The following is a 22,454-nucleotide window of genomic DNA, read 5'->3' as shown; positions in this document are numbered from 1 at the left end:
TTTTGGGGGGGAGGGGGGGTATGCTTGTTTTATAACCTGGGGTGTCCCAAGCAGGTGGAGTTCACCTCTTCCACATGACTCCTTTTCTGCATGTTTAAATGAACAGTCTATAACTCCACCTGGCTTGTCCACTACAGGTTACAGAACAAGAGTGCCCAGACTCTTGTCTTGTTGCATGGGGGCTGCTGTTGCCTTTGGTATTTTGTATACAATGTATGTAAAACGTGTGTATTCGTGCCCTGTCATACACTCCTCCTCTTGCACTTGTCTTTTTCTGTCCTCTTGCTCTGTGTCCTTGTCCTTCTGTGTCTGAAATCTGCATAATGTTGTTCGACCTTCCAGATGAATTATTCATGTGCTGTTAACGTCACCCGTAAGCTGCGTCTTGTCAGAAATCTGCTTGCTCTGTTTTTTTTCTTTTCTCTGGTCCGTGTTCCCACCGGTTTATCCCCCCTTAAAAGCGTTTCGGAGCTAACGTCCTCTTTTGTTCTGTCGTTAAAACCCGCAGAGCAAAGACGGATTTTAGCAATAAGATGTTTGAGTTGACCCCGGCCCTGGTAGACAGCCGAGCTAGTGATGTAGCACATGATAGTGCCTCCAGTCAAAACACCATTTGAGTCATCGGCCTATTTAAAGTCCCTGGGTGGCCCTGTTTTCCTGTTTACCAGGTCTTAAAACGGTTGTCTTCATCTCAAGAGTGCAGCGTTAAAACTAAAAGGTCATGAGAGTTATTCAGAGTAAAGCAGCTGACATTTAGAAGTCAAAAAAACAAAGAAAGGGTGTGATTATGGTGGATAGATTTGTTGATGGAGACATGTAAAAAGCTGCACATGCACCAGGCGGGTCAGATCAGGTGCAGCAGTGCTTTGATGTGAGCTGGAGCGGTAGAGGTTGGTTTGTTGTGACCTTTTTTATGACTGTTGGCAAGCTGTGAACCTCATGATGTTTCCATGTAGCGTTGCTTACCAGCTTTTTAGTTCAAAACCATTTTAGAGTGGTTTAAAAACGGATTGTGTATCTGTCCCACTGAGACAATTCCAAAGAAGATCCAGATTGATGAGCTAATTACAGAAAAGAACTGTGACTTTTGATGAGTCCTTATTTTCCAAAGGCTGAAATATATAGATCATATATTTTATACTATATGCATAGTGCATATATTTAATACTATAAAAGATACTGTGATACCTATTTTTGTAGTAAAGAGAGTAAGAAAAAGAAGAAGGGAAGATGTTTTAAATAGCCATGAATGAACTTAAGGATGTATGTTTTACCTGCAGGGAATCATTTAGGAATCCAGGGGCCAGATGCATAAAACGTTGTGTTGATTGACGAAAATCTGCACACACAAAGCCAGAAATATGCGTTGTTTTCATCATATTTATAAAGCCTGATTTCTACTCCAAAAATTAGGCATTTTATTAGCCGTTTTCATATCCGTTCACCACCTGCTCAACCAATCTGAACACCTGTCAGTAGCACAAACAGGGGAAAAGAAGTGCAGTTTCACAGATTGTGAAGCGAGAACGATCATTACACACAGCTGTGCCGCTCTTTATAGCGTCCATGTCATAAATCCATCACATGGTCTGTCATCAGCAGAAAATTAATCGATTAGTTTGAGTCTGAACAGACTTTACAACGTGTGTCACAACTAAGAAGGGGGAAAAAATAAAATGACGATTTCTGTGTAATTTAAAAAAAATAGTCAAATGATTCACATAAAAATAATTAATACGTTTATAGGTGCACCTTTGATTGGCATTTTATAAATCTGTGTGAACACAAAAAATCAGACAAAACAAATAATATTTTACTAAAAGATTCATGTCCATCTCATCACTTCAGCCTCAGATCAGTTTAGAATAACGTTTGTACGTCTGGTCTGAAGAATGCGCGTGGTTTAAACATTCTGCGTCTATAAGTATCAGTTTGTGTGCAGGGAAAAGCGTTTCATGGTTTTTGTGTGCACGTATGGTTTATGGATCTGGCCCCTGGTCGTCTGGAGAGTGGATCTATGAGGCAAGAGTGTTTCTGATGCTTGTTTATCATGATTTGTTCTATTTATTATTATTATTATTATTATTATTGTGTGGATTTCATTCATGGGTTGAGTAACTCAAGTCTCATGTCACTTCCTTTTCTCTTCAATGAACAAACCAGAAACAGATCCAGGTATTTAACTTTTTTTTTATACAGTAGATATATATTTCACTGCGACTGGACTGCACTGTTTAGAGTGAAAAAAGCTGTTCAACTTAATCAACTATTGAGATATACTTGCACGCTTACATCTTTTCCATGCACTCTGAGAACATTTTTGCATTTTTAAAATGTAAAAAAAAAAAAAGTAAATAAGAGACTATTAGTGGATGTAACCAAATTGTTCTGTAGTAATGAATTATTTTTTCTCTCTTTAAATACTTTTTACCAGCTTTACTAAACACAAATGATTCTTTTTGCTGCTCTATTTCTTTATTTGAAGTTTTAAAAATGTCATAGCTATAGAAAGTTTTTAGATCCCCTGATAGCGTGAAAACTTAGCTTCTGGTATTTCTCTGCAGCACTGAATATTCTTGACTAAATAAGCTTTTTTATTCGTAATATTTATAAAGAGTTTAACACCCAAAACTCACCTGATCTGTAGATGATCAGTGTTGGGAATAGATGACAAGTGACGGATAACTGTTTTAGGTTCTTTAAATTTAAGCTTCTGAAACTATCCTGAAAGACCAGTTTGTAAATGTGAGTTAAGGAGGGAGAGACTTTTGATACTCAACCACCATCATGTTTATTATCAACGCCTCATTCCTCCATTCATCATTTTTCTCTGCTTCCTCCAGCCTGGTTGTGAAGGTTGTAATCAAACAAACTTTGGACAGCAGTGTCTAAGCTAAGGACTTTCCAGCTCTCTGCCCCCCCTCCCCAAAACAAACCACAGACACCTTAACACAAAAACACCCCCTCAGCCTCCTAACCCTCAGTCACTGCTGCCTGTTTTCAGGTCTTGGAACGACACAGAGAACTTCTACTCCAACGATCGTAGCATCCTGACGCTGTCGCCCATCGAGGCCACCCACTGCTGAATCCCTGGGCAGCTGACTGTAACGCACAGAGCTGGGGGGGAAAGCTGCTACTCCGCTATGAGTCATAATCACAACCCCAGCCCCCGCCCCCGCCCCCCCGTCACCATTTTATAAACCTACTTCACATAAAACTCAATGCATTCTCAGCTGGATGCAAAGCGGACTTAAACAGGAGCCGTCGCTTCGTATGAAACCAAAGGATTCGGCTCAGTGCTGCGGGGGTTACTTTATCCTCCAGCAATTTGTGTCCCAGAGTGAATCAAATCTTGTTTAAAAAACAAAAAGTTAAAAAAAAGGACATCAAATAAGAGCCGCAACATGAAGGGAAATGAAACATGAAGCGTGGAGCGAGTTAGCGCAGCATGAAGCCGACATCTGTGGAGCTGCTCCTGGAGAGAAATCCACATCTTTTAGCATTTAATCATCAGATTTCTGCTGCAAGTATCTGACAACATCAAATTTAGTACATTTACTTGTCTTTAATGGTGAAAGAAGACATGAGATCAGCTTTGGTACACAAGCTTGCACGCAGCTATTTATTTTTCATTTTCAGAACAGTTGCCAAACTTATTTTTTTCTTGCAACTGGTTTTGAAATAACTGTAAGTCTTATATATTTGTAGACACAGAATGCAGATTCTTGTGTTTCTGGACTTTTTACTGCATGTCAGAAGTCAGTCCTGCTCGAAGCATCGCAGCCTGAGGACTGCCACCTTACCTGAGCTGGTTTGGACTCGCAGACTCACCTGAACTGAGGTTGTTTGTAGACACCAACTACCGAGACTTTCAATGTAGCACCAAGACAAGCTCAGCAAAGTCAGACCACATCTCAGAGGTGTTGGCTTGTAGCTGAGACCTTCCATCATGTCGCTTCCATGAACTATAATCGTTTCTGCTACAGACCTCCGACTTGCATCACTCTTAGAGCTGTCAGCCCCCCGCTGCACCTTCATTTCTCATTCAAGATGGAAAGGGAAAAAAGCTCAACCACCCACAGTGCTGTAGCATCCAGAACCCTGCTGATCCAGCGGTTCTGCAGATGTTTTATCATTTAGACCTACAGTACTCCCTGAGATGCTGTATGTGGAGCTTTATCTCTAACGTGGTACCAAAGACCAAAAGGATTCAGACTGGAGATTCAAAGATTTATTTTTGTGCCTGATTGTACAGAAGCTTATATTGTTATGTAGACTATTATCATTGTTCGTGCTGCTTTCTCGTCTTGACTGTTCAGGCCTCTCTCTCTCTCTCTCTCTCTCTCTCTCTCTATCTCTCTATCTCTCTCTCTCTCTCTCTCTCTCTCTCTCTCTCTCTCTCTCTCTCTCCGTGGAGCGTCGCTGAAAGAGGGCCAGACGGGGTCTGTTTATAAAGCCATACATTTTCAAGAAGTTATATTAATAATAGATTATTGAAGGTACTGTAAATAGAAGCTGTTTGAGCCCGTTGTTACTTTGTGTTCCCCTTGAATGCCTTTTTTCACTCAGCCGAGTTACTAAAAGCATCTCAGCATTAAAAGCCAACGATGCTCAGGGAATATTTTGGAGGTAATCAGGTTTTATAACATCGAACCGAGGTAGAACCCTCCATCTCAGTTACCTTAAAGCATTTCCTGTCCATCCAATCAGATAATGGTACAATTATTTTATTTCAGTAACACACAAAAATAATGGCTTTAATGGCGAGATGCTTTTTTTTTCGCAGATCGCGGTTGATGCATGTCGAACCAGACAGCAGAATGTTTTCTATCTTTAGAGTTAAATATATCAGATTAATACGGTTCAGCTTCAACAGCAATGAAAAAGAAAAGCAGAGAGTTTGCACAAGTCACATATCAAAAAAATCACATTGTTGTTTGTTTTTTTCCTTTTTTTGTTTCTCAAATCATTGCTCGTTTGTCACCATGTCACATGTGAATCATGTTTTTTGCTGTTACGTTGTTCTTTTCCATGTGTGTTTTCTATTTCACCTGTTGATGAAATGTGTGAGTGTTGGTGTGTTTTCTCTGTACGGCAGCCATGTTGGTTAACGGCGGTACAGTGTGTAGTTTTGTTGCACGCAGGTCAAATAGTTTTCTCTTTAATAATACTCACTCGTTTATCTGAGTCAGACTTTTACGGTTCATATTTGGGATTAAGAGACTTAAGAGGGCATCTAGGAGACTCCAGAAGGTGACAGTGAAGGTTTAGGGAGAAAAAAAACCCTTTAAGACAACCGTTTTAAACTTGACATCAACAATCACTCCACAGTGACCGGTAGGCGCCTCAGTTCACACACGGGGAACATTAAAAGAGTCATAGGATGTTTCTGTTGGTACGGTTACAGTTTCGAAGAGCTATCGTTGTCTCAGCAGCTTGAAAAATCAGTCAGTAATATTTCCTGTCATTGTTAATTATTCTTGATGTTTATTTTACAAAACGGTACAGATGTTAAATGCAAAATCTGTTGTATCCTTTTTTTGTTCACACAGGTGCAACTGATGATGAAACTGTGTAGTTACTGTAACGGTCCTTTTTCTTTTCTTTTTTTTCTTCCCCTGTTATGTTTTACTTTTTCTTACATATCAATATATCAATGTGTCCTTTACATGGCCTGAATGCAGCCATGAGCTTTGAGATCCATGTAGCTAACAGGATGTTCATATCAATCACACTGTTGTTGGAAAACCAGTTCATCATTTGCTCCTAAGCTCCTTACGCCACATTTACACAGGAATTTGTAACCATTTGACCTCATATCTGATATTAAAATTTCTACCTGGATACACCTGTGATATGTACTTGAATTAAAAATCTATATACATGTTAATACTCCATATATTTTACACATTAAAAAGGTCAGTGTACAGATTTATAATGTCCTCTATTATTCTGGAGGAGCTTTCTAAAAGTTTGAGGAAGTAACCCCGCTGATGTAAAAGATGTGACTTTGATATTAAACCTTTGTTATTAATTGAGATCATGGACTCTGAGAGATAAAGGGCATTTAGGCAGTGAAGGTTGATTTGAGTTGTATTATGTGAACTGTAGGATCCAGCATTAATGGAGCTCATCTCATACCAGGAACTAAATCAGGATATCAGGACATCTGCTGCTTTTATCCAGGGGTACCTCTTTTAATAAGAAACTGTCAAATTTGATGTAGCAGAGGCAGATAGCTTGACTTTTTAAGGATCTGTCAAAAACATTGGATCCTACAATTCCCACAATGCCTAGCAAATGTCAACTCTACTTTATGTTAATAGTTTCAATACTCAAGCTCAAGCTGATATGATCCTCAAACTTTGGAAATCTCCTTCGGAGCCTCAAATTACATTATACAGCCATATGAGTACAATTTATTTTATTTAAACTTAGCTAGTGCTCATAGACCCAAAATGTTCAAAGTGCCGACATAGCATAAGTAAAGCCAAATACTGTAGATACCAACAAAATGTATCAGCCTGGCTTGTTTATAGAGATACACAAATAAGTGACTAGTACAACTAAATTAATCATAATGGAGGACAAATATCAGTAAAAACATTCATATTTTAGCACTTTTTATTTCAAAATGTCCTTTTTTAAAAGTCTGTTGTAAGACTTTGTGATGAAGAGACATTTTAAAATAGACAATCATTTGGAAAACGGTGTGAAATAAAAAAAATTAAAAAACACTAGAAAATGACCTTTTTTCAAATTGGGCTGCAATAAACTAAAGATGTTACAGGATAGATTCACAATTTATCAGTTTGAACATTTTGGGTCTTTCCTATCCTGATGATGAAAACCAGAAGAAGCATCCAGTCAGTTTTGATGCAAAGCAGACATCAAGAACTTATTCATATAGTATAAAATATTCACATGTAAATGCAGATCTGTAATTGCACTTTTATCCAGACTCTGTGAAGGGGCAGATATATTTTTCACTATCAGATGTAATTATAAAGCCCGTAAGTGGCACGAAAGTTATCTTTTTTACTGCTGTTATACAGTATATTTCAGTTTTTTCCTTTTAAAAGATGAGATTTTGATGTAAGTAACAACCTGGATCTGTTTCTCCAAAGCATCGCAGCACAGACGTCACCTGAGCTTCATTACTAAGTGAGCCGGTTTGGATTCAAGGCCTCTGGAGGTATTTCTAGAAGCAGGAGATAACTTGGCCGCATGATTAAAAAAAAATTATTAATTTTTTATCAAGCATCCACCAGAGATGATCATCATGTCATTCACCAGAGGCATTCTCCAGGTTTAATAGAATACCTTATTTTAAATAAAGGCAGAAAAAGCAAAAGTTAAATCAGAAATATTCCTGCTTCTGGAAATACTGGTCAAAAATTAAGTGAGTGAAATATGATATTTGTCCTGAGGCCTGATCTTAAACTGTTCAATTCAAGAAATGTGATCAACATTAGTTACCATCAATTAGAAATGAAAGAAAAGGTGACAGATGATGTCATTGCACGGATGCTCTTGGAAAGCCGAGCCTCGGTTTGCAGACTTGAATCAAATTAAAGGGTTCCTTGATCAAATCAGCTAAAAAAAACGACTTTAAATTAAAATGTCAACCGACCAGTTTTCCGCAGCAGAAGGTCCTGTGACTCAGCATCGCCCAGCTCGGACACAAAGCTGCGGGATCAAGTCAGTTTGTTTGAAATAATATTTATCCCCCCCCCCCTCTTCGTGTCAATAAATCACCTCATGTTAAATAACCCGCCATCATTCTTCTGTTGACTGATATCTGTTGCTGTGTCTGTATGTCTTCCTCCTCCTGTCTGTAAAACTGTCTCATAGCTGTTTATGAAAATGCAGTTCTATTTACGAAATAAATACATTTTTAAGAAACTGGTCTTTAAAAAATAAAGTGATTTCTTTCACATCAGTGCTCTTTTAAATGCAATTCTGGGAAGCAGAACCACATAAAACAGCAGCGACTGAAGAAATCTCTAGATTAGTTAATGAGGGAGAAAACAGGACAATTAGGACTTAATATCAGGCTGGTAGCTGCAATTAATACAACAGATCTATTCAGTTTCTCTCAAGTCTTACACGACCATCAGAGAAGGGCTTTAAGTAAAGAGAAGTTCAATTAAAAAGTAGGTTGAAGGGTTTTTTCCCCCTATGTTTGTACTTTATGACTCTTAAAATGATCAATTAAGTGAGTAATCAACTATTTTGATCATCAATTTAAGTCACTCGTCAAGCACAACTAAAACATTGTCTTCTTCCAGCTTTCCAAATGTGAAGATTTGCTGTTTATCTTTGTTTTATAAGAATGATAAATTGTACATCTTTAGCTTTTTGACTGTTAGTTGGACAAAACCTGCATCGTGAAGTTGTCACAAAGTAAAGAAACTTTGGAGAGACATAAGAAATACACATTAATCTTGAAAAACAGCTCGATAAATTAAAATGTAATAATCACAACACACTGAATCTTAATAAATAATTGGAATATTTCACCATCTCCTGATTATACTCATTTAGCCTGTATTCATTTATTTCATAATGCCTTATTTAATAAATAAAACACAATTGCAACTATTGTGATATGTTATAGACTAATTGCTTATCTGGTTAATTCATCAAACAAACAATGAATTTATAATAAAGCTATTGGCAGTCCTGATTATAAAAAAAAACCAGCTAACCAGTTTGGTGCAGCTCCTTTTTAACCTCTGCACAGCTGCTCAGCTTCTACAGCCATTTCTCACAGGAACACAAAGGTTTAAAAAGGTTTAGCTGCTGAGCTGTGGAGGTTAATTACATCTCCAGTTAACACTCACACTGCATCAATTAGTAGCAGCTCTCCCTATTTCACTTCTCCGACTAGATTTTTCACACACGCAGCATTGAAGGTGCTGCACAGCCTCACAGGTGTTTTCATTTATTCTGGCTGATTACACCTCCAAGGTGAAGCGGGGCAGAGCTCTGCGATTACATGACAACGCTTTCCTGCCTTAACAGGTGCAACAAAGCAAAGCTAGGAGGTGTCAGGAGTCAGGAGTTACTCTCCAACACTGCCCACACAGACAGTTCAACAGGTCTCATTGGCCAGCAAAAGTTGTTGAAAAAGCTATAGTCACTTTAAATTACCTCCTAACAGTTTGAAATGCATCAAGTAAGACATAAAGCTATATGTACTTTCACAAAAGTTTATTACAGTATTTGACCACTCCAAAAATCATCTTTTTAAAAAAATCATCTACTTTACATCTACAAAGTAAGCCAGAAAATGAACACAGGTGTTTAAATGATCAGTTTTAGTCTACAAGGCCTCGTAGCACACAGTTAGTAAGAGGAGAGCGATCGGCTCAAACAGGTCAAGTTCACATGTCGACTGTGCGAATAAATCACTTGGAATGACAGTGGATTTACACACAGGCAAACCATCTGTCTGGTAAAAGCCATTCGTGACCGACATTTCATTCTTTAGGGGTTTTTTCAGATGAGGGCACAAAAACAAAAAAAACACTGAAAACAGGACTTTAAACTTTGTATGAGAATAATCCGATTTTTAAGGTGGTTCTGGAGTGTTTTTCTGCCTCCCGATTTAGAAAAAAAAGGAGCTTTCTCAGTGCCGCATTTTTGCCTTTACTCTCTAAAGAGACGTCATGATGCAACATTGCAGGGTTAAACTAGGCCACTGCTTTTAGAAGTGCAAGAACAAAAGAGGAAGAGGGATGGAGAGTTTGGAAGGAGTCAGTCTTGAAGGACAGAAAAGCTGCAGAGCAACAAACTGGAATACAGAATTTAACATCCAACCTCTTGTTCTCTCCTGTCTTCACTGCTCAGTAAAAATCATGCAGCTCCAAACATGTTCATTTTTAATGAATTAACAAACAAAAGGAGTTAATTTTGTAATACTAAGAGGTATGATATATATACACAAGTGTTGGGAGAGTTAAATCATTTTCTGCAGGAGCATTGGAGCCTTAAACTTGTAAAAATCACCAAGCTTGAAGGTGCATAAGTTTTACTGGACAGCTCCTGGCATTTCTTCCTCAGACAGGGTGATACACAAACCATTAATGCAATACGTGGGGCTGACAGTTTTCACACAAATATTAATGTGAATGAGAGTTTTTCACTCCCCAAAGTTATCAGTAACTATTCCTATAACCCTCTGTGGCATAATTCAGCAAGATTTATGTCTTGTTTATCACTTACCATCCCGCCTACTCAGTATCTTCTGCCTCAGATTTGCTGACAAACTTTACTGTGTTAAAAAAAATAAGGGAAAAAAAGTAGTACAGTGTGTCCATACAGATAATGAAATACCCAACACCGCTGACAGAAACCAACACAGAGAAGGGAAGACTTGGGGGAAAAGAAATATTCTACAAACACAGACGTAGAAAAGCCAGATTCAATGATTTCTGCAAAAAAACTAAACTCACAACAAAGAAAAGAAGAAGAAACTAATATTTCTACAATCAACATAAAGGCAATCCTCTGTTGTGTGAAAGGCAACTGTACATTTATGTGAATTAAATACTTAATGACCGTTTCTATGCGAGTCTTTTCCCAAAGTGACATTTCAGGTCTCTCAAGCTGTTTTCAATCTTCTTTAAATGCATTTTGGGCAAAATGACAAAATATTTGTCTCATCCCCTTCCAGACTGAGCCAGACTCGCCCCACTCAGGTGGTACTGACTCACATTTTCAGACATATAAATGAATCAAGTGATGGATGCCGACCCCCCCTCCCCCTCATTTAGTCACAGTAACTCGTTCTGGCTCTCTCCTATCTGCCTCTGTGTCTGTGTGGTGTTTTTTTTTGTTTTTTTTGTGGGTTTGATTATGTGTTTAATTGCAATTACTGGCCACCGTCCCCGTTATCCTCCCCCTCCTCTTCCAGTTCCACCAGAGCAGCGTGGCGATTGGCCTGAGAGCCCTCAGTGAAGAAAACCTTCTTGATCACGCCTGACTTGGGCGCCCGGATCGTGTGCTGCAGAGACAATAACAAGCCATAGATCAACATCGGCACACTCGGCGGAGACGCAGTGTGTGTGTATAACTACATTAGAGATAGACTGCTGGTTAAAAGGTCAGCATGTATGTGTGTGACTGTGTGTTTGTGTGTGTGAGAGAGACAAAGATGGAGCCAGCAGGACTGCCTCACCTCCATCTTCATGGCGATCATGACCATCAGCGGGTCTCCGATGCTCACTTTGTCTCCTGCCTTCACCAGCACCTGAACGCACCACAAAACAGAACACTTATGATGTCTATTTGTTTCAATATAAAGGAAAGTCAGTGGTGTACTTATCATAATTCTCATAATCTCATAATGTCACTCAAGGATAATGAGTAGCTTAATCGTGCCTTTATTATTTCTTGATTAGACTGCTGTAAAAATTCTCGTTGGCTTTTTGAAAACCTGGCAGCCGGTCTGCTTTTATCATTTCTATTTCAGTTTCATTACCCTGGCTGCCAGCATGGTTTAGATAAACAGTAATACACTCATAGGTTGTCCTCATAGAATAAAATGATAAAGAAAGTGGAGGTGATGTGAAACAGAGCAGCATTTCTTCAACAGAGATACTTACTGCAATGAAACGTTAAGCTGTGTTCAAATCATTTATAAAGTATGTTGGAAGCAGTTTGTTTCAATAATTAACTGGCTATTGTAGCGGGAAGCAAAAGCATCATTGTCACAGTTATGTATTGTTTAAAGGACTAGTTCACATTTTTCCCAGTTCATTTTAAAGCAATAGTTAGGTGCCGTTCTGAACAATGAAGCAGGTTTAGCTGACAATTAGAAGATCCCTTCAAAATGTGATTTTAGTGGAAGAAAATGCAGATTTGTTCCGTGCAATAATGTATTTAAAAGTTATCTGAAGTTAGTGTGAGGCTTCAGCAGTCAGATTAGTCAAATCAAGCAGATTTGTCTCTTTAGTACAACATTTTTTATTAGATGTTAGATGTGTGCAGTGAATGTTACACAAAGAAGGATTTTCATGTTAAAGAGACACTAACTCTGAAAGATATCTACTTGATTAGTTTAAATCAGACTGCAGAAGCCTCATATGAGCTTATGAATGTTTGCACAGAAGAGGAGTGGATTTTGTCACTTAAACTGGAAGCATATTAACTCTTACTGGTAAGTATGAGCAGGAGGAATGGTTACAGTGAGGAAAAAACTCTTCATACAGGTACTTTGTCAGACATTATGAAACTTGCAGTTAATCTAAAAACAGCACAACTTTGATTTTAAAGCACCATAATATACACATACATGAAAAAGAGGAATTACCATCCTGCTTAATGTCATTGTGTTTTTCACATAGTACTCATTATTTTTGAGATTACACTTCAGATTCATTATCACAAAATCTGAAGAAACCTTCCTCCATTGCGAGGTGCTGCGCTGCTGAGCCCCAACACACAGTATATAAACGATGCCTGACTGGACTAAATGGTGTCTACAATCATTTGGCTAAGGCCTTTTTAGTTTTTCCCACAACCAATTAAATCTGTGCAATAAAGGAGCTCATTATGTTCTGAATCTGTCATCAGTCTCTTTTATAACTTAGCTTGGCAGTTTATGTCGATTTTTTACTCTACCTTATGTTCAGCACTTTGTAAATTACTCTGATTCACCAATTAAGTTGTAATTATTCACCTATTCATCAATTCACACTTATACTAGCTGACTCTAGCTCGCAACAATGTCAGTATCTGACAATGGAAAATTCCTACTTATATCACCATTTTTAAAATTTTCATTAAGTTAAGTTTAATTTCCCTCAACTTAAGACATTTCCTGTAATTTGACGACTAGTTTGGCAAACGTGAAATCACAATGTAGTGAGAACAAACTCACCTTCTCTATGGTTCCAGTCATGGGGGCCACTGCTCCACCCTGAGCCCCAGAGCCGCTCACACCGGCCAGATACTTCGGCACAGGAATAGACACCTCGGCGCTCCCCTCCTGCAGAAAAACCATAAAGATGTCAAAAAAACAGAGCTGACAGTGGTGAGAGGATTCAAACGGCTTTATTATTGAGTGTTTGTCTCCAGTCGCCGGGTTTAACAAATGATGGATGATGAAGACTAGAAATAGAGACACACTCAGTCAGCAGTGGCAGGTGAAGTGTATTTATCTTTAAAATCGACTTGGGGAAAGCGTGGATTTACAGCTTTGTACAGAATCCTTTATTTGGACAAATGAACCTGCAGTAAGTTGGCTATAAAACTACAAGACAAGGTTTTTACAACACTATTACTTTAATTTTTGATTATTTTAATCACATAAAAGTCACAAATTTCTGCCTCTTGTGACTTTAAATTGCAGATCATAAGCAGTAAATCCCTCTTCAATGATGTCCTTGGGTTCAATGACTTAGAATAGTACAATGCAAAGCAGATGCAGATGAGATGTGGGGAAAAGAGATGCAAGGTCTCTGTCATCATTTACATTCAGGTCAGCCATGCAGTGTTTTTATATTGGTGACAGCAGTGGTTCAGCGGGGACGTACCATGGAGAACAGGTGCACCGTGTTGTCCAGGATCACCAGTTTGGGACGAGACTTCACTCCATTAACGGAGCAGTGCAGAAATGAAGCTCCGTCCTCCATCTCCAGCTCCCCCGTCACATGGTACGACTCCTCACCAACCTGAGAGAACAAAATATATAATTACTGATCTGAACTGCTGTTTTACCTCCTGTTGTTACTCTTACCAATGATATATTTACCCAAATATGACCAATAATCCTCCTGCTGCTCATACTGTGACTATTACTACCATTAATACAACTAAATGTCACCATTATTACTGCATGTAGGACTCCATATACTATTTGAGCTTTTCTTTTCTTATAATCAATGTATAATAAATGCCTTATCAATTATAAGGTATAATTTTTATTAACTTGGTTTTATTATTTCTATTTCGTTTAATATTAAAAAACTATTTCATCCAAGTTATTTTGTGTAAAGCACTTTGAGCTTTGTTGTTTGTATGAAAGGTGCTATACAAATAGTTATTATGGTCAATAAACCCTTATTTATATAGCCCCTTTCATTCAGGTTAATGTAGTTAAAAGAGCCTTATAGTTGCTAAAAAACTGGGTTTAAAATAGATAAAAAAGACAAAATAAAAGTAAAATGAAGTAAAAGATAAAGTTTAATAAAAGCTATACTAAAACTATGTTGAGAAAAAAGAGATAAAAGAGAAAAAACATGAATAAAATGTATAAGAAGATAAAACTTAAAATAAAGTAGAACAAAAGTTTAAAACATCAAAACAAACATAATAACATAGAATAAAAATAATATAAACACACTGAACAGGTCGATTTTGAGTTTATTTTATCATTATAATACAATAATATCATGTGCAGATGTTTAAAATGATCTGCCTCTTCAAAAGATTTGCCTTCAAAATCAGTTTAAATAAGAAAACCAAGTGCCTTATCAATAAAGTTGTGTAAAACTGTTTTTGTAGCCTACCTGCATAGTGTAGCTTCCATCTTTGTTGTATATGACGACCACATGAACTTCTAAAAACACAGAAACAAATGTTTTAATAACAGGTTTGTAATTAATAAAGGCAGAAAACATGGAAGAAACTTAACGCTGATGCTTCAGCTGAGCTTTATCATGATCATCAGACTAACACAGCAGCAGCCATTGGGCTTATTTTTGGCTTCCCACTGACAATTTTTAATAAGAACATTGAATAATGAATAGGAGTTCATTAACTGACTGTCATAAAACAGACCAGTCCTAAATTTAATTACTCAAATAGTCATTAAATGAATCATATCCGCAGTTGTGAGTCCACAGTTCATCCAAACTGTCCTGACCTGCTGTTTATAACTAACATATCAGCTCTTCACCTAATTTAAAACACAATGGGACTTTAATTAAAGCTTCCTCTAAACAATCATCAAACATTAATCTGAAAATATTGAAATCCATTAGTCTCACATGATCCTGGTTACCCGCCAACACTACCAAAGACTCAGACACGCTCCACAGAAAATTAATCAACAATAATGTTGTTAACGCCAAACATTCATTAGTTCCAGCCTCTTAAATTTTAGTATTTGCTGCTTTTCATTTTTAAATTCTTTAGGTTTCAGACTGTTAGTCGGACAAAACAAGCAATCTGACGAGGTCACCGTAGGCTCTGGGAATCTGATGGATATTTTTCTCCTCTTTCTCACATTTTTTGAATAAATGAGCACTTTCTGAATCTTTCTGATCTAAAGGCTCTGAAGCTGACAGTGTCCGTCTGTCTTGCATTCATTAGACTTAACTACTGTTACTTATTGGGGGGAAAAAAAGTTTCTCAGCTGTTGTAACACTTATGATCTTGTTCTCCATCTTATTTTCCTTTTCTTCCTCCTCCTTACAGTCCTGAACACCAGAGGGCAGCAAAGGTAAACCTGCATGACTGCTACTTACTCTTATCTCCCAGCTGTAGTGTCATGTTTCTGTTAAACTGTACGTTGAGTCTCCAGCCGCTGCTGGAGCCAAATGGAGAGAAGGGATCTGGAAATCATATAAACACATGTACTTATATATAGTATAGTATTTCTTTTTCAGCTCAAATGTGTCCTACAAATCATGTGTCATTACAAAGAGCATCTTATCTCCTCACCGGTGGAGATCTGTGTGAAGTCCTGTGTGTGTGTCCTCTCCTGTAGCAGCAGGCCCAGGGCCGCCTGGCAGATCGTCGTTCCAGAGGGAGCCTTCGGTGTGGGGAAGAGGTCAGCGTAGTGCTGAGGGATGAAGCTGGTGGTCACATTACCGGCCTCAAACTCGGGGTGACCCGACAGACTCAGCAAAAAGTCTATGTTAGTGTTCAGACCCACGATCTGAGGGCAGGAAGGATGAAAAGAAAGGTGAACGCAAGGAAACATGAACTCTGGGGATTTTGGCATGTATGTGGTGTCTGGCAATTAACTAATAATTAATATTATTACATTAATTCACTTATTTGTATGACATGCAAAACATCATTTGAGCGTCTTACATTGTACTGTCGTAGGCAGTACCGCAGCTTCTTTAGAGCAGCAGATCGGTCCTCTCCCCACACCACCAGCTTAGCGATCATCGGATCATAATGAGCAGACACTTCGTCCCCTGAAAACAAACAAACACAATACAATGAAAGGTGCAACAACTCATTAATTGATGAAAAAATAATAATAATCTGCAACTATTCATTTTATTTTTCAAGCAGACACACCAAACAGTTGTTGGTTCCAGTTTTTCTAATGTGAGGATTTGCTGCTTTTCTTTTTTTTTTATTGTAAATTTTAATATATTCAGGTTTTTGACTGTTGGTCGGACACAACAAGACATTTAAAACCTTTAATTCAGAGAAACTCAGATGGGCGTTTTTCACAACTCTATTGCATTTCATATTCCGTACAATTAATCTATGATGAAAATAATTAGAAGTTGCAGCCCTAAAACACACACAGCTGTACATACATACTGGCAGCCACAGTGCTCACAGTTTGGTACAACGATAATTAACTTTCTATTTACTCATCCTCCCTGTATTTTCTTTTGATGCCTTGATTGTACAAACAAATCAGACCTTAAGGACAACAAAGAAAGAAACAAATGAATAGAGACCAGTCAGTGTTTGAGCACTCTTGCTGTTGTTTCAGCCCTCTAATTTCTTATCGATCAGTCATTGATTTCATGTGATTTTATGTCTTTTTTGTGTTTTATTTTGTCTTATCGGCCATAAAAGTTATAAGAGTTATTACATGAAGAATGGAAAACTATCTGTAAAAACAGGATCTGTGAGTTCGATCTTGACGTCCTACCTTCTCTGACTCCAGTCTCTATGCGTGTGTGTTGGTCCGCTGGAGGGGTGGAGAGATGCAGCAGAGGCCCCGCCCCCGGGAGGAAGTCGTTATTTGGATCCTCTGCATATATACGAGCCTCGAACGAGTGCCCATTCAAGATGATGTCATCCTGGAGGAGAGGCAGGCGCTCCCCTGCTGCCACCTGGAGGAGAGCAGGTAAGCAAAGATTTTAACTTGTCAGTTTGACTTAAATCTAAACTTTTCTTTCTTGCATTTGGCTTGAACGGTAGGAATAAAGTTCACTTTTCCCTCACCCTGAGCTGCCACTCCACCAGGTCAGTGCCAGTGATCATCTCAGAGACGGGATGCTCCACCTGCAGCCTGGTGTTCATCTCCATGAAGTAGAAGTTATGCTGAGCGTCCATTATAAACTCTACCGTACCTACACAGAAAAAATAACACCACTTTTTAGGTTTGGGTGGGAATTTAGGGTGAGGTGGATATGCAGGTGTGTGTGTGTGTGTGTGTGTGTGTGTGTGTTTATGCCTCACCTGCTCCTACATAGTTCACAGCCTTAGCTGCTTTGACTGCTGCCTCTCCGAGTTTCCTCCGAACCTCAGGACTAATGTCAGGCTGAAAAACATGAACAACATTTAGTCAAAACAAGGAAAAAACAAACACATTCAAGTGATTAAAGCCCTGAAAGTTTCACAGCATGAATCCACTTTCCCTATTATATTTTCTATTGTTATCATAAATGGTACACATAGAAGATTTCTTACTTAAAAGCAGCAGTTGCATTTTGGCATTTCTCATGTCCCCTTACTAAGAGCTTTTCTTTGTGAATGGGACTCAAGAGAAGCATTTATAATACAAATATTGGTTTTCACAGTTTGCCTGTTTGCACTCGCTCACAATGGGAGACATGTTTGATAATCGAGGTTGCCAACCTTTTTATGAAATCATTTTTTAGACAATTTTCTAACTTTCTATTCGGAAAAAGTTGGATTAACTTAATGATTATCCTCGAGGGAAACTGGTTTGCAGTGTGGACATAAAACTTCAACACAATAACACAGTCCACACATGATATACATCCTTAATATTAGACAGCATTGCAGTGTTTGTGACATACAAAGAATCTACATGAGAAAGAAACTAGTGTGAATGCTGCACAGAAATATACATAATATTCTCTACTATGTAGCACTAACCATAACACTGCTGTGTGTGTGTGATGTGTGATGAACTCAGGCACCTGGTAGCTGGATGGAGCAAAATCTTGACTTATTTTAGTAACTGATTGCAATTACAGAATTTAAATTCACTCAAACTCGGACAGGTTGAGTCTGATTTGTGCACATTCTGGTAGAAGATTAGCTGTCAGATCCCCAGCTCCTCCAGTCTGCATGTTGCAATGTTCTTGGGTAAGATAGTGAACCCCAAATTGCTCGGGATGGCTGTGCTCTCAGTGTATGAATGTGTGTGTGAAAAAACGCTATATACATGCAGTCTATTCACATCAACCTTAAAAATTCTTTTTAAATCAAGTGTGTTTCAAATGTGAGTATTTCAGTGATAGCACATGGCCAACTCTTTAAATACACACACACTCACCCCTGGTGCTTCCTCTATGATCTTCTGATGTCTCCTTTGGACGCTGCAGTCCCTCTCAAACAGATACACAGCGTTACCGTGCGTGTCCCCAAACACCTGAACCTCCACATGTCTGAGGCACAGAGACAGAGGAAGAAATAAAAGAATGATATTATCTTTTTTATGTCACAAAAATAACAAGGAAGTAGATCGCTTGGCAATATTTAAGCATGTGAGTGTTACCTGGGATCCTCTACAAACTTCTCAACCAGCATGACGTCATCGTTGAAGGATTTTCTGGCCTCTCGTCTCGCCGACTCCAACTGCTCTAAGAAGTCTGAGTCTGACCGTGCAATACGCATCCCCTAAACACATACACACACACACACAAACACACACACACAATATTATTTTGTATTCACTGAAATAACTTTGTTTAAGTTATTTAGGCTCTTCCATGTCGTGTCACCTTCCCTCCTCCTCCACGGACTGCCTTGATCATCACAGGGTAGCCGATCTTGGCAGCCTCTGATTGCAGCCTCTCATTTGATTGGTCCTCTCCATGGTAACCACCAATGATTGGCACCCCGGCAGCTGACATGATGTGTTTGGAAGTGCTGAAAAGAAGACAAAACAATAAATCAATTGCCAAATACAAGAGTTTTTGGAAAGGATGAAGCTAATTTAATGATGTGTGTGTGTGTGTGTGTGTGTGTGTGTGTGTGTGTGTGTGTGTGTGTGTGTGTGTGTTGTGTGTGTGTGTGTGTGTGTGTGTGTGTGTGTGTGTGTGTGTGTGTGTGTGTGTGTGTGTGTGTGTGTGTGTGTGTGTGTGTTACCTCTTAATACCCATGTCTCGGATGGCAGAGGAAGGTGGTCCAATGAAGATGATTCCTTCCTGTTTACACGCCTCTGCAAACTCTGTGTTTTCTGACAGAAATCCATAGCCAGGGTGGACCGCCTACACACACACACACGATTATTAAAACATTAAGTGTAACAATGTCAAACTGAAACATGACTATTACAGATTTCTTTTAAAAATTGTTCTCCTTTCAGCAGGATTAATAGCAAATGAAAGCATCAATTCCCAGGATCTTCTTTCACAAAAGCTTTTACATGATTACTCACATGAGATCCAGACTTCTTGGCCACCTCCAAAACTTTCTCCATGGAGAGGTAACTCTGCTGGGAGGCTGCAGGCCCAATGTGGTAGGCTTCATCTGCCTACAAAACAACCAAAGAAAAACACACCATTTATAACTGAATGTAAATAAAGCAAATTTCAAAATAGTAATAAGTAGCAAATAGTTTTAGAAAAATGTCTCATTGTGTTTTTAAAAAGCAGCTGCATAGAGAGTGGAAGAAAACAGAAGACAGAAAAAAAGAAAAAGTTTGCAGCCTCTCACCATGGCCACATGCATGGAGTGTCTGTCAGCTTCGCTGTACACAGCCACAGAGCGGACGCCCATCTTCTTGGCTGAGCGCATCACACGACACGCTATCTCGCCTCGATTGGCTATCAGCACCTTCTCTATTCTCCCGACCCCTGCACAGGAAACAGCAGACAGTGTTTTTTTTTATTATTTCAAAGTTGTTCTTTAAATGAAAATGTAAATTGAAGTCTGGAGCCATATTCTATAACTGCAGCTACATGCAGTATTATTACCATCTACAACATGTGCAGAAAACTCTTCTGTAAGCATCACTCTCCTAGAAATAAGTACTTTCTTAACAATGACTGTTTCCTATCAACAATAAGGACAAATATTGAAAGAAAGATCATATTTAAATCACTGACAATCTCCCAACTCAGCTCACTAAGACTTCCTACTACTGGGTGATTGAAATAATGATCACAACAGTAATAAAGATTTTTTTCCCATGTTAACATAAAGAATTTCATATCAAAATACTGAAGCTATTGAAGCGTTGACAGTGTTGTTCCACTGTAATGCATTACAAGTTTTCAAATGTAACATAAAGTTTATTAACTAATATTAATGACAGTTTCCTCATAATTCAGCTGGTAAACATATATTTAGTAAATGATAACATGATTTTCAGTACTCTGCAAAAGATTTAGGCTCTTTTACAAAGCACTGTACATAACTTTAGATTCTTATCCATAATGGAATTCCACCACAAAGGTGTCTCATCAGTCCCAAATTATTTTTTTCTACAGCATGACAACGACCCAAAACATACAGCCACAGTCATAAAGAACTATCTTCTGCTACAAAATGAACGAGGAGTTCTCCAACAGATGGTTGGGCCTCCACAGAGCCCTGATTTCCACATGATGGAGTCAGTGTGGGATCACATAAAGAGGCAGAAGAAACAATGACAGCCTAAAAAGTAAATCTACAGAATATTGTGGCAAATTCTCCAAGATGCATTAACAAATGAGATGCCTAGAACCTTTAAACACTGTGAGCAGGTGTACCAAGGAGAACTGGTGCTGCTTTAAAGGCAACGCTGAATAAATGAATGAATGAATGTTTACTGAACTTTGCATAAGTTCATTGGTAAATAACTATTCATGGCATCATTTTGAAAGTATCCTCACTTAACTTTTAGAGATTAAAACTTTCAACCCAATAAAACTCTGCTGCAAGTCTCTAGATAATAATGATAATAATAATAATAATAATAATAATAATAATAATAATAATAATAATAAAAATATTAAATTATTACCCAAACCCTAAACTGATTTATTTAGAGTTTCACATACAAGACAGCAAATTGTGTCATGATAACCTGAAATATGGCAAAGAGCACTTTAATCACTCACCTCCTGAAACAAGCCTCACACTTTTTTTGGTCCATGACAGTTTTCTGAGGAGAGGAGAGAAATGTTAACAACTTGTGTACAATTCATTTTCTACATGACTGTGTGTGTGCTAGCATTACGTCTATATATTTTCTATTTTTATGCTGCAATTGGACTGATCAAATTAAGTTTAATTGTATACCTGCAATAACAATAAAGACACTACTGGCTTCAGATAAACTTTTAAACACATGTTTGCATAAAAAGGAGGACTGTGAATTTTGGTCCTCATCACTTACACTTTAAATGCATTATGAATGGATCTACTAATGCTCAGTAATTATTCCTGCAAGAAAAAAATGTTTTAAAGTTCATTTAAGGTCCTTGACTGTCTCCAGCCTCTGTGACTGAATGAACTGCTTGTATCAAATGAAGGATGGTAGCACAAGTGTTGTATGAAACATTAGCCACGCTAGCTGTCAGTCTGCTACCTTTATTTAACCTTGCTCAGTTATTATCTGATCCAGCAGCTGCAAAAATGACAAAACATTTAATGCTCATGTTGATGTTAAGAGGACAAATAGTATGCCTTTAATCAGGCCTGCGTTGATGAGCACCGGTATGTTAGTTAATATACAATATACAACCTAAAAAAACAAACATTGGCTGGCTTTGCAGACTTGTTAGCTGCTGAGCTAACATTAAAACAGACACTAAATATCAAAGAGGTAAAAGATACTGTCAGCCTGTGTGAGATATGATCATTGCAGTCATGACGCTTGCATGTACTCACTGTGTAAATATCCTCAGACCCTGCAGAGTTGGGAAACTTAGGATAACAGCAGCCATAGCTCACAGCTGATGCGGCTAGCTGACTGCTAACCTAGTGACTGGCACCCTGAGGAGGAAAAAAAAGGCGAAGCCGTAATTGAATAAACAACTCATAAAAAAACTTATTACTGCATCAAACCACTAAACGTACAACAATAAGATATATTAAAGCAGCTAAATATCACATTTGCACTTATAAAATCTACTAAACGATAATATATACATGTAAAAACTTTGTGTGTGTTATTTATGAACTTTACAAGGACTCGTAGTGTCGACAGCCAATAGGAGAAGGCGAAATGGAGGTGGGGAAGAAGCTGCAGTGACTGAAACTCACCAGCAGAGGGCGGCGTTTCTCTCTCTGTTAAACAGGTGGCAGACATGAGACATTAACGACTAAACTGGCTTCATCAA

The 22,454-nt window shown here is 38.3% G+C and overlaps 1 protein-coding gene across 1 annotated transcript; it reads right to left on the bottom strand.

The window, feature by feature from the left end:
• Positions 1-9,201: 9,201 nt before the first annotated feature.
• Positions 9,202-22,111, bottom strand: mccc1 (methylcrotonyl-CoA carboxylase subunit). The gene is made up of 19 exons (XM_062424258.1): positions 22,003-22,111; positions 21,231-21,274; positions 19,843-19,982; positions 19,565-19,660; positions 19,273-19,394; positions 18,906-19,053; positions 18,680-18,801; positions 18,458-18,569; positions 17,392-17,473; positions 17,155-17,282; positions 16,859-17,042; positions 16,051-16,160; positions 15,676-15,892; positions 15,480-15,566; positions 14,520-14,569; positions 13,545-13,682; positions 12,890-12,997; positions 11,186-11,257; positions 9,202-11,011 (listed from the first exon to the last, which is right to left on the bottom strand). The coding sequence occupies exons 1-19, from the start codon at positions 22,056-22,058 to the stop codon at positions 10,880-10,882; spliced, it is 2,148 nt and encodes a 715-aa protein (XP_062280242.1). The 5' UTR covers positions 22,059-22,111; the 3' UTR covers positions 9,202-10,879.
• Between the last annotated feature and the right edge of the window lie 343 nt (positions 22,112-22,454).

The sequence above is a fragment of the Scomber scombrus genome, chromosome 8, assembly GCF_963691925.1.
Source record: "Scomber scombrus chromosome 8, fScoSco1.1, whole genome shotgun sequence".
NCBI classification, from domain to species: Eukaryota; Metazoa; Chordata; class Actinopteri; order Scombriformes; family Scombridae; genus Scomber; species Scomber scombrus.
Note: the sequence above shows the minus strand (reverse complement) of the source record. Positions and strands in the feature narration are given on the sequence as shown.

Bases quoted from the DNA above. Each gene is read 5' to 3' on its own strand.
- mccc1 (XM_062424258.1), bottom strand. From the start codon at position 22,058: ATGGCTGCTGTTATCCTAAGTTTCCCAACTCTGCAGGGTCTGAGGATA. The intron at 21,275-22,002 runs GTGAGTACATGC...TCCTCTCCTCAG, and splicing joins GGTCTGAGGATATTTACACA to AAAACTGTCATGGACCAAAA. The intron at 15,893-16,050 runs GTAAGACGCTCA...TCCTGCCCTCAG, and splicing joins ACTGCCTACGACAGTACAAT to ATCGTGGGTCTGAACACTAA.